We start from the raw sequence: 12,889 nt of genomic DNA, 5'->3' as shown, positions 1-12,889 counted from the left end.
TCAGGCCCAGCCACCTTATTCTCATGATCGGTGGCGGTTCCTGCGGTCAGACCCCCACAATGAGCAAGTGAGGGCATTTCCTAGAGACATGTCGTCACTTATCTTAGCAGGAATACCCCTTTAAGTTTGGTGGATATTTTAAGAATCTAAATACAGTGCTGAACCAATATTAAAAGCAAACTCTACCCAAAAGTTCAGTTTAAAACAAATACTTTGTACATTGTGTGTTGCCTCAGATTTGATATTCTCTCCAAATCTCATCCAGAGATTCTAGAGTTCTCTAACCCTCCACTGCAACGTTTTAAGAGAGGAAAAAAACCTTAAGTATAATCTGGTCCGAGTGGATAAAGGCTCCATGTGAAGCTTCCACTACAAAAATTTTGTAAAGAAATAAAAAATGTAACATTTTCTTGCTTGCACTGCTCGCACTTTTCCAATATCATGATGGGAGATAGGGTCCTCCATCCAAGAAGGGGTGGGACATTTCCTACAAAGGGCTTTTTCATGTGTGATTCCTCATACGTGTGGTGTACATGATCACATGCCCTTGCGGTCTAGTATATGTTCGGGAGACGACCCAGAGACCGCATCTCAAAGAACAAATCTGACATCCGATGTAGAAACCTTCTCCTAGCAGTCCCACTACATTTCGATCAGGCACACCATAGAGTATCCCAACTCAAGTGCCAAATATTGGAGCAAACTCCAATACAACGCAGAGGAGGGGATCGAATTAAGCAGTTCAAAATTAGAGAGGCTTACTGGATACCCACCAATCACTAGAGACTCAACGGAGACTTTGACTTAGCCTGCTTTTTGTAATTAATGTATATGGTTGCTCTGAGGTATCTTACCTATACTAACTACTAACAAAATTGTTCTTTTATTTCTATCTACAGGCGCGGTAGTTTGACTTACTCGCGCTGGACTGCGGAGTCTACTGGTTCCCTCACAACAATTATGTTTTCTGTACTAAGTTTATTCACGTGATTGGCGTACAGTTTTACTGATTTTTCAACTCAAATGTTCTTCAATTTTTCAACCCAAATTAATTGCAAAATCAGTATCTTGCTATCTATTCAATCAACTTTGCACCAAGATCTAGGGACCCTGACAGTTCTGATGTACGATCATGTGAATATTATCACGCGATCACCTTGTGCCAGCCACGTCTCCTAGGTTATCAAACAAAGTCTAATAGCCTCGTTCACGTAACCTCCGTGCATTAACAATCCTACTGAAAACATAAACACTAACATATTGTTTTAACCCCTTAATTGGCGCCCATAAGCCTTTTCACAGAGATCATTAAGGGTAGTTATGCCAGAACGCCACCTTTTCACGGCGCTGTCTTATAAACCCGGCATGGGTATTCGTGCTGGCTTCAGCGATTGTCGGGCTGTCTAAAGACAGCTGGGCAACTGCTCTAACTACAAGGGTCTAAGTTACCTCCGATCCCGCCCGCTTAGCCCCTTAGATGCCGCGGTCAATAGCAACCTCGGCATCTAAGTGGTTTCAAAGAGAGGGTGTTCCCTCTGTCACCCTATTGGCACCCCTATGATGCGATCACGGGATGTCGAGGATTTCCATGGCAGCCTGTGGCCTAACAAAGGTCTGACATTATTTTATACCTTTTTAGACCCTGCGAAAGGTATAATGTATTCAATACAGAAACATTACAGAGTATTATAAAAGCAATCAAACGATCACATAGTAAGTCCTATAGTGGGATTGAAAAAAAGGTAAAAAAATAAGTTTAACAAAGTTACAAATAAAAGTAATGAAAAATTGAAAGTAACCCACTTTTTCCTCTTCAAAAAATGCTTTATTATGAAAAAACACATAAATGGTATCGCCTTATCCATAATGACCCAAACTATCACGTTATTTAATCGGCACAGTGAATGCCATAAAAAAAGAAAAAAAAAACAATGCCAGAATTGCAGTTTTCTATTTATTCCGGCATGCAAAAAATGCATTTTAAAGCGATCAAAAAGCCGTATATACCCCTAAATGGTACAAAGAAAAATTACAAGTCATCCTGCAAAAATACGCCCCTATACAGCTACATCGGCATAAAAATAAAAAAGTTCTATCTCTTAGAATACTTTAAAAAAAATTGTGTTTTTATTGTGTAAAAGTAGAAAAAATAAAAAACTATATAAATTTGGAATTGCTGTAATCGTAATAACCCGCAGAATAAAGAGATTAGGGTTATTTATACCACTCGGTAAACGGCATAATTGTAAGACGCAAAAAAGAATGGCAAAATTTCTTTTTTTTTCCATTATCCCCCCAAAAAGTTAATAAAAGTTAAGAAATAAATTATATGTACCCCAAAATGATGGCATTAAAAATTGGAAAAAATTGCTCTGTCATTAAGCCCCAAAATATGCTGGTCATTAAAGGGTAAAATGATACCTCTCTGTCTCCATAATATAGACCTATGATGGGATCACATTGTCTATATACTTTGCCGGAGATGAATACCACAATGTCATTAGGACAACACGCCCACTCGTGTGTAGGGCATCACTTATACATCATGTATCCATCTCCACCTATCACGACCCATACACTTTATGGGAGTAGACGCAACACACCTCCTGACGCATTACACGTCGTGCCACGTGACCACTGATGTCCAATGACAGCACAGCGCTCCATATCTAAACTGGGGATGTTATCCCGAGACATGGAGCGGCCCTATAGAAGCGATTACAGCGAGATTAACAACAAAGTTCCAGCTTTACTTTCTTGGCTATTTTCCTGTCGCGCTCCTTCCTCTGCTTTGTCACTTAGACAAATCTACTGATAGTTATTCTGTGCCTTGTTACCTGTTATGCTTTACTATGATCACTTGTGACATATTTATCTAAGTAAGGCCGCATTCAGACGACCGTAGTTTACGTCTGTGTGACGGCCGTTAAAACGATGGCCTGCACACGGCCGTTTTTTCAACGGACAGTGTGAAGGGTCCGTTGAAAAATAAAACATGTCCTATTTTCTCCCGTTTTCACAGATCCCTTCATAGACTCAAGTTTATGGGGGGATCCGTGAAAATGGGACCCGCATGGGTGCAACTCGGACGTGAAAAACTGTCGTTTGCACTCGTTCGTGTTAATCTGGACTAAAACTGATAACTTCTGCTTCTTAGTCTTAGTTCTAGTACTTAGTACTATGACATTCTTACAAAACTTTTTTGCTTACCAGTATAATATAAATTCCAGGATACCTCCCGCTGGCTTTCCAGCACTATTACCAATATTATATGTACATTTTTATATTTGAGCTCTATTATAGACCAATATAATTTTGATGGAAATTATATCTAGTCACTGAATATCTAAATTACAATATATTGTCTATGAGAACTCTAATAAGTAGACGCAAGAAGTATTGCGGCACTGGAAATCCGTTCTCTCTGATTACGTTTATTTGCACTGAAATATTGTCTTAACGCTGTTAGGGTATGTTCACACGCACTAATTACGGACGTAATTCGGGCGTTTTTGCCCCGAATTACGTCCGAAAATAGCGCCTTAATAGCGTTGACAAACATCTGCCCATTGAAAGCAATGGGCAGACGTTTGTCTGTTCACACGAGGCGTATATTTACGCGCCGATGTCAAATGACGGCGCGTAAATAGACGCCCGCGTCAAAGAAGTGACCTGTCACTTCTTTGGCCGTAATTGGAGCCGTTATTCATTGACTCCAATGAATAGCAGCGCTAATTACGTCCGTAATGGACGCGGCGTTCAAGCGCCTGCACATGCCGTTACGGCTGAAATTACGGGGATGTTTTCAGGTGGAAACATCCCCGTAATTTCAGCCGTTACGGACGCTGTCGTTTGAACATACCCTAATAGTCGGTCTGATGAAGGTCAGTTTGATCGAAAATGTTTACAAATGATCTGATGTGCTAAGAATCAAAACTATTAATAAAATCAACTAAGTTCAAAAACAAGTGTGCAGAATTGTGAATTATACTACAACTGGGTTGGGAAACTAAATTCTGCACCTCCTGCATATCCAATCGGAATGCTGTGTTTTATCAAAAACGTTGCCTCAGATTACTGCGTTCTTTAGAATTTCTCCCATTAATGGACATGTTCACTCTTCTCTTAGTTTCACTAAAGGCTTCTATCAATTAGGCAAAGAGTTTTTGAAGTCCGAGATTGTTGTCAGACAGTAGTCAATATCAGGTGAAAGTTTGGATTTGATTCCTTATGGAAGTTTACCTAGTGATGCGTATGACGTAAATTTGTATAATCTCCTGGGTTGCCTCTTTGTTATCTGGTTGCCTTCTACTTTCCAAAACTATTCTCATGGGCCGAGGTGTAACTATCCCTGGGAAAAGGTTTGCAATATAGCTCTCCTCCAGAAGGAAGAGAACTGTTTCTCTAGTGCCACCTATAGTTGATTACCCGGTGAGTCGTGCTTCAGCGCTCTATAAAGGAACAGACTTAGATTTACAGGTTAGTTTCCCGTAGATGGCACTAGAGAGACAATTTTTTTCCTTTTGGAAGATAAATATTTTGCACCCAATATCAGTAAGGTATGTTCACACACAGCAGATTTGCTGCAGACGTTTATGTTGGTGGCAAGCACATGGATTCCTGCAAGACCCATTCAGATGCCGAAGGTGTTCGGGTCACAGAAAGCATCCGCAAAAGATGGGACATGTCCTATCTTTTGCTTTTTATGGACCGTGCTCCCATACTTTATATGGGAGCATGGGCCAAAAATGCGGGTGGCTGTCCGCAGCCGCCAGTGGCCAGCTGTGCCCGTAATCGCGGACCGTGATTACGGGCACGTCCCCGTGCATGAAGTCTAACAATGTAGATAAGGAAAACAAGCTGAATAGAATAGAAGACGTCACACAGGAGGAGAAGTCATAGAGTATATTTACAGGGAGTAAAAATAATTGGTAATGATAATATTTACCTGCACGCCTCTTCAGAATACTAGTTATATTACATCATACCCTGGAGACCTGCACTTTGTCTACTGCCATCTATAGGAGATCAGTCTTCAATGTCAAATCAAGGTCATTCCGGGAAGTGATGGATATAAGTATTCTTCTCGTCTGTTTTATTGCACTGATTTTCATATTATATTTTATACATGTAGATAGTCAACACTATTTCTCTAAAGTATCTTGTAGATTACGCTTCAGCGTCTGAGCCAGTTGGAGCTTAGTCTACATCCAGATGAAATTAACGGTGCATATTTTTATCTCACCGCTCGCTAAACAAATTGTGCTATTAATCTCTCTAAAAGCATTCGTTATCAACAATCAGCGCCGTGCCCTGGAGGCTCGCCAGCTACATCACTTTAACAAAATCAATTGCACACTTATGTTGGCAAAACAAAATGTTTCTGAAATGACCCGTTTAAGGGGATTTGTACTTGGAAAGGTCTCTGCTCGGTTTACCCACTGCACAGACATTATAAAGGGACAATGAATTGTACTGTACCGTACTGTGATGAAGAACTAACAATCGGTCAAGAGGTTTTTCAATTTATGGTGAGCCACCTATAGGTGGCAGTAGAGAGACAGTTCTCTTCCTTCTGCAGGACAGCTAATTTGCATATTTTAAAGGCGTTGTCTTATGTTAGACCAGATTTACTCTATCTCTAACTATAGGGCCTATATAAAAGGGATGTCCTCCTGAGACAAGCCGTTTAATTATTGTCCGTTTAAATATACTTTGTTTTTAAAGTTATATACATTTTTAAGATCACTGCTTGCTTTTGGTGAATGAAAATATGATTGGTTACATCAAAAGGCAGAAAACCGTCACGTCCAGCTGATACAGGAACATGGCTTATTACAGTGTATATGCGCTCTCTCTGATAATAAGCCCTGCAGTTGTGTCAGCTGGACATGACCTGGCCAGTTTTTTAAACTTTGGGTGTCACCAAACAAGTTTCTGTTCACACAGCAAGCTGAGATTTTGAAAATGTTAAAGAATTGTAAACAAGAATGTATCCATTTAATGTCCAACTTTTCATCATACAATGGTTAAGCTATATTTATATAAAAGCAGTAACACCCCTTTAAAGGTGTCTTGTCATGAATAGAAACCCTTTTTAAAGTGAAGCAGGCCCAGCAATTACCAGGAGAAGCCGCGGCGGGTCGTACTTTCCCTTGTAGTGACTGCAATATGGGAAATGTAGTATCACGTCCCGTCTATCAATTGAATGGTGATGATGTAATACACAGATGGGTCGACACTGCCAGGGTGAAAGATGACCGTCCACTATATTCCCCCAGCAGGTGCTGAGGTATCCGTTCCTGCACAAGATATATCCAATATAGACGCAATAGTTTACGTGGCCAGTACAATGATTGTGGGGGTCCCCTTTAGGACATCATAACCATTGAATTGTCCTAAAAACGATGGGCTATTTCAATATTCTAATTAATGTCTATGGGGCCATCAGTAACCCGTTAGTGTTCATCCTTGATGGGGGAGCGGGTTGTTTGGAGATACTGGAACATCCAAGTTGGATTTTACCTACCAATTTCTATTGTTTCCTCTGAGATATACATTAATTATTGCTCATCCCAGTAGACATTATTGGATATGTTTGGCTGATGCAAGCATGCATGTGAGTGGGGGATCAGGGGTATTATTTGCTCGTTGACAGTGGGCAATCATCCTATGCCTTGTGTGTTGAGCAGTGGGTTTTGTAAGCTGCGGATCGAGATTGTCCTCTGTTGGAGAAGAGATGATGGTAAGTCTTCCTCTGCGTAAGGCCAATTTCACGCGGCTGTCTTATGGCCACATATTAGGGTATGTATTATGGCCCCAACACACAGGTACCCCCTTAGTTCTGCTGAACCAAGCTTAGACCAGGTTCTATGGGGATGTAAGTTTGGTTCTGAAAAACCATGCGGGGTCCTTGTGGCTAAAATGTGGCCAAGCTGGAAATGTGGAAAGCTGTCTGCATCAGAGCTTCTCACCGTGTACTGCACATAAGCCCTGTGTGATTTTACCGCCTGCGGCCACGTAACTTGGCTCTTTGCTATGGTGCTGGAGACACTCTATGTGCCACCGCATGGGACCTCCGTCCTGTACCATGTTACAGAGACAATCATTGCTCCTAAAAGAGAATACCTCCGTAATATGGAGTTCGATGGTGAATGCCAATTTTTTGCCTTTTTTTCGAATCAGAGGTATATGGGGTTGAGCAGAGTCCCATAAACTTCTGGAGGTGCTGTAGTACTGCTCCATACAGCTCTGAAATTTTACAGAGCCATAATACGCACGTGTGGACTTAAGGTGCCTGTACACAATAGACAAAGCTCGGCTGAACCCGCCAATTTTGGCAGGATAGGCAAACAATCTAATGTGTCTGGGGATCTCCCAACTTTTCCCTGACAGCAGAAGTCAGCGGAACGTAGGATCGGGCATGTTGGATTCCCAATATGCCTGAACTTTCGTACCCACATGAGATAAGCCACTGCCAGAGGGTCTGACAGCAGCTTATTCCACTTTTCATCACACTAAGTGTGCAGTTTTACAGTATGCGAGAGTCGGGAGAAATAGCCATCGGCTGAGCGTTCATAGTTCCTCCGATAGTTATCTAATGTATATGACCACCTTTAGGTCTGGAGCTTTTTTTATTTTTATCTATCAGTGATTTAAAATAAATGAAATAATTTTGAGGGATAGAACAAAAGAAGGAAAAAGTAAACACCCCCCCCCCCCCCACCACCACCAATTAGTGTGGAATTCTATTCTAATAAACTTGGAATTGAGCATTTTATTTACATTTTGATGAATGACAATGTAAAGATCAATGTAAAGATCCTGCTTAATGTTTTGGCCACAGGCTAAAAAAAATAATTATATTTACATTCAATAATGAGGATGATTTAAATAATAAATGGTTTTCTAGCTTTTAATTAGAAGAAATAAAAAAAATTGAGAAAAATAAAATGACTCTCGCACATTAGTAATTTACATACTTATTATTATACCTAAAAAGAAACAGATCTGTCGATGGTTTGTCGAGCTGTCAAAACATGTCAATGATATAATGTTGGCATCAGTCTTGGATACTTTCTTGTTGTAATGAAAAAGGCAGAATGCTGCGCTTTTATGTAAAAAAAAAAATCCCAACTGATCGCTTTCTCTTTATGTTAAAATACATTTTCACCTTTGAACACCAATTTACATATTGTATAGAGTTCTTCTACATTGAGTGACTTTGTAAATACATTGCATTACTTATCTTGTACTAATCCTGAGTTAAAGCCTGTTTATACTCCAGAGCTGTATTCACTATTCTGCAGGCTTTAAAGACTATGTAAACCTTTGAATTGTTATTTATTTATTTATTTTTTTTAATAAAAATGTCTATCAGTGCGTTTGGTGCAACTTTCTAAACACTTTTTATTAAAAATTATTTTTACTTTTTGAGATACAGCTGCTCTGTATTCTGTTTACAGAGCAGCTGTATCGTGGGCTGAGACCTGAATCTGTTAGGTCAGGGGGACTGACGGGTTCCGTGTCAGCGGGTCCTGCGTGTCTCTGATGGAGTAGTACCAGCTGCTCATCCACCCTGCTTTAAAAATCAAATTGACTCTCTTTTCAGTATATTTCAAACCTGAACCAGCTTTACTAGATCTGTATATTTGCAGATATGCTCTTACTAATAGAATTGCATTAAAGGGGTTTTCCAGTCACTAAAAATTGACGGCCTATCCCCAGGATAGACCATCAATAGCTGATGGGTCGGGTCTGACTCCCGGGACCCCCGCTGATCAGCTGTTTTGAAGCACTCATACCCCTTAATTTCCCTTACTTGCTCACACTGTGAATCGCCGACATGGCTGTAGCGGCGGTTCACAGTATTACAGCCTTCTACCATTCACTTCAATGGGGAAAGGTTGTAATACTGTGAACCGCCGCTACTGCTGTGTCGGCTGTTCACAGTGAGCAAGTGACCGGAATGAAAGGGAAGCAGCGCTAGTACGAGCACCGCGGCCCCTTCAAAACAGCTGATCGTACCCCAACCCATCAGCTATTGATGGCCTATTCTGAGGATAGACCATAAATTTTTAGGGTCTAGAAAACCCCTTTAAGTCAATATTAACAATGACTGCTTTATATCACTTAGATATAGATGAATGTGCTCTGGGCTCCCATGAATGTCAGCATCTGTGTGTCAACTTGGAGGGGTCTCACTCTTGCCGCTGTCAACCAGGCTTCCGCATAAAGTCAAGTTCGGAGAGTGAATGTATTGGTGAGTAATGCCGGTTACTAAATATCATTTGTGTGTTGGCTGTTCCTACCAGGCACTTGGGACTCATCAAATGAGACCTTGACATAGTAACAAATTCGAATATTATTACTGGTATTTTGTGTCGTTTATTTTTTATTTATTATAACCGTACAGTCTTTTTTTTAACAGCATTTGGCAGCATCTGATTTGTTGACAAATTTTTTATGAAACCTATGACAATTGCTGACATGGAAATGGTCTACAGAACTGTAGCAACCAATGTCAGGCAGCTGCTGCCAAAGCAAATGCAATCATGGGATGCATCAAAAGGAGTATACAGTAAATACAAATGATGCTTTATAAATCACTAGTCAGACCGCCTCTAGATTATTCTGTGCCGTTTTGGCCACCAGTGTACAAGAAAAACATAATGGAGTAGAAGTGAGTTCAAAGGTGGGCAACCAAAGTAATAAGTAGAATGAATGAATTGCGGTACCAAGAAAGATGATCAAAATTTTGGTTATCTTGTTTGGAAAGAGAAAAGAAGGTTTCTACATCAGCATAGATGGGGATTCTTTACTGTAAGAGTAGTGAGACCAGGGAACTCTCTGCCAGAGGAAGTTGTGATGGGTATTCGTGGGGGGAAAAATGGAACTGGATGCCTTTCTAGAAAGCCATAATAACGTACTTTATTTGTACTTTATTACCGGAGATGGATTGATTTATTCTTGTTGCCAAATGTGGAAAATTGGCTTCTTTCTCACAAAGTTTTTTTGCTTTCTCTGGATCAACATTGTAGGAGAATCGGTTGATCTAGATAATCATATGTTTGTTTTTGATAAGTTTTTTCACCTATAGCAACAATGTTATAAATGTAAATACAGATATAGTTCTGTTCACAAATCATATATTTTGCTGCATTTAACAGATCGACCCCAATGTTTGCCACCTTGAATGCAATGAGAATGATCTAGTTAACATTTTACCTTTTTTATATATAGACTTAAACGTACCTAAGTGTTGTGCACAAATCCTAAGAATGGCTGTATAGAAGTTTTTGATATATATGTTTAAATCAAGGACTTATATTTACCGATTGTGTTTTTGATCTAGGACTGAAAGTCTAGGAATAGCGCTATAAGAGGTACAGTAAGTCTATGCTCACACGGACATAGAAAGGTCCATATAAGAGCCGTATACTATGAGTCGTAAGCGCGATCATTTCCGATTAGAGGAGAGTCCTCCTTGCTTTCCTCTGAGGGTCTCCGATCCTGTTCTTTGGCCATAGAATATAGTTCTCACTGTTCATATGTGCGTGAGAGCAGAATGGTAGGGTTAGGACTGACTGTTTGCACTTTTGAGTCTTTTCTCCAGACAATCATTCGGGAACAACACAATCAGAAAGATTTTGGATAAAATGATCAGTTATCTTGACAATCCCTTTCTGATTTGAAGCTAATTTGTGTCCAGCTCCTGGAACCCACAGCGTTTAGAAGATATTGCCAGGGAAGTTTTGTTCGGTCATACGTTTCCCCTACCCCCGACTATGTCATATGGACGAGCCAGGTCCACTAGAGTAAGACCCCTTGTTAGGAGCTTTGGGTGTCCAAGGACACATGGAAAGGACCTGCCAAGATGAACCAACCCTTTTAAAGAGTATCTTTATGATAGACTTAAAATTAATTCAGTCCTGTATGAGTGATATGTAAAATAAGCAGAGACATTATCAAGGTAATGCCTCAAGCAATGAATCAGAAGGTGCAATTAGTAAGGAGTCAGTGGGTCAGATAATATATTAATCTAGTGCTTCATTTCCAACCTTCCAGTGTCAGAATTCTCATCAGTTGCAGTAAATGTGAATACATTTGTGCTCTCATCATAGCTGCATGCGCTCCGAATAAGTAATTTAAGGGATGTTGAGGGAATGATAACGACTAATAGATCTCTAAATATATATTTTTATCATGTTGATTGCCTGGAGTTTCAGCAGTGGCTCCAATAAAGTGAGTTCTGTCTTTTTATGGGTTCGGCAGTGTCACCATTAAGGGTCAGTCATAAATAGTGCTCTGTGATACTCTTACATGGTCGTAGCAGACGTGTCTTCGGCATTACAATGAATAGTAAAGTGATAGTCAACCGGGAACTTATATGGACTCTTTGTTTAGATGGTCCAATTTAACTTTGAACTTTCTGATCTCTTTTGTGTTTCAATTCCTCACCAAAACTTCACATAGCAGAGCCAAACAATGTATACATGCCACCTCAGGACTCTGCATGAAATCAGAGGTACTGTAGGACCCCATAGTCTTCTATAGGTGTCATATATTACGGCTCTCTACAATTTAGAGGTTGTACAAGGCCCTGATAGAGTCATGAGCATGAGCCCTTAAATTCACAGGCTGAATGCCTGGCCTGATCATGCCCAACTTTCGAAGCCTTGCACCCTTTGTGGGAAAAAGTATTAGTAATAGTATTATTATTATTATTATTATTATTATTATTATTTTATTATACCTTATTATATTTTAATAATATTATTGTTTCATTTGTATCATTATTCTTTTTTTATTGTATTATACTATTAGAATTTTATTTATATTATTACTATTATTCTATTTTATTATATTGTAATATTATTATTATTCATAATATTATTTGATTTGTTGTTTTATTATTATTATTATTATTATTATTATTATTATTATTATTGTATTGTATTATAATATTATAATTTAATTTATATTATTATCACTATTATTAGTATTATTATTACTATTATTATTACTATTATTATTACTATTATTATTATTACTATTATTATCACTATTATTATTATTATCACTATTATTATTATTATTACTATTATTATTATTATTATCATCACTATTATTATTATTATTACTATTATTATCAATATTATTAGTATCACTATTATTATTATTAGCATCACTATTATCACTATTATTATTATTACTATTATTACTATTATTATTATTATTATAATAATATTTAGCTCTTTTCATTTTTTTTTCTTCTAGATATAAATGAATGTGAGGAAACCGTCTCCCTCTGTGATCACATCTGTCACAATGATGTTGGATCCTATCACTGCCATTGTTACAGCGGCTTTTACCTTGCGCAGGATAGGAGAAGATGCCTCAAGCAGACATAATGTTTTTGATTTTATTTGACATCTTTTCATGCTTTATTCACCCATTATTCAGAAAATATTCTTATTGTTTCCCTAGTTTGTATCAATACTAGGACTTCTATTACAAATGTATTATAGTCTTCTTTTCATTTTATCAAAATACAACATTCAACAATTGGTATCATATAAACCATTCCATTATACAGTTGTTTATAACCCCGTATTCCCTCAACCCCCACCAGACCACGAGGGGAGAGGAAAAAAATGAATAAAAAATAAATAAAATAAAAAACACTTATATTTTAGAATGTACCATCCACGTATTCCATATTGCATCAAATTTGAGAACATGATTTTTACCCTGATATACTTTTTTTTCAAACCCTATACCTTGTATAGCATTTTTTCCCAGCCAGTTATTGTGGGAACCTCAGATAATATTCACTGTTGCATTAATGTGATTCTAGCAATTAATAATACTCTCTAAATTGCCATTG

The 12,889-nt window shown here is 38.5% G+C and overlaps 1 protein-coding gene across 2 annotated transcripts in view; it reads left to right on the top strand.

Annotated features, from left to right (window-relative positions):
• CRTAC1 (cartilage acidic protein 1) overlaps window positions 1–12,669 on the top strand; it is a 365,203-nt gene extending 352,534 nt beyond the window's left edge. Inside the window, exons 15-17 of one of the 2 annotated variants that reach the window (XM_075843068.1) lie at window positions 9,137–9,262; window positions 10,355–10,385; window positions 12,280–12,342. In XM_075843068.1, the coding sequence (XP_075699183.1) occupies window positions 9,137–9,262; window positions 10,355–10,368 (140 nt within the window). In that variant the 3' untranslated portion in view covers window positions 10,369–10,385; window positions 12,280–12,342. Of the gene's footprint in view, window positions 1–9,136; window positions 9,263–10,354; window positions 10,386–12,279 lie in introns of both variants that reach the window. The other variant, XM_075843067.1, reaches the window with a different exon arrangement.
• The last annotated feature ends 220 nt before the right edge of the window (window positions 12,670–12,889 follow it).

The sequence above is a fragment of the Rhinoderma darwinii genome, chromosome 11, assembly GCF_050947455.1.
Source record: "Rhinoderma darwinii isolate aRhiDar2 chromosome 11, aRhiDar2.hap1, whole genome shotgun sequence".
NCBI lineage: Eukaryota > Metazoa > Chordata > Amphibia > Anura > Rhinodermatidae > Rhinoderma > Rhinoderma darwinii.
Note: the sequence above shows the minus strand (reverse complement) of the source record. Positions and strands in the feature narration are given on the sequence as shown.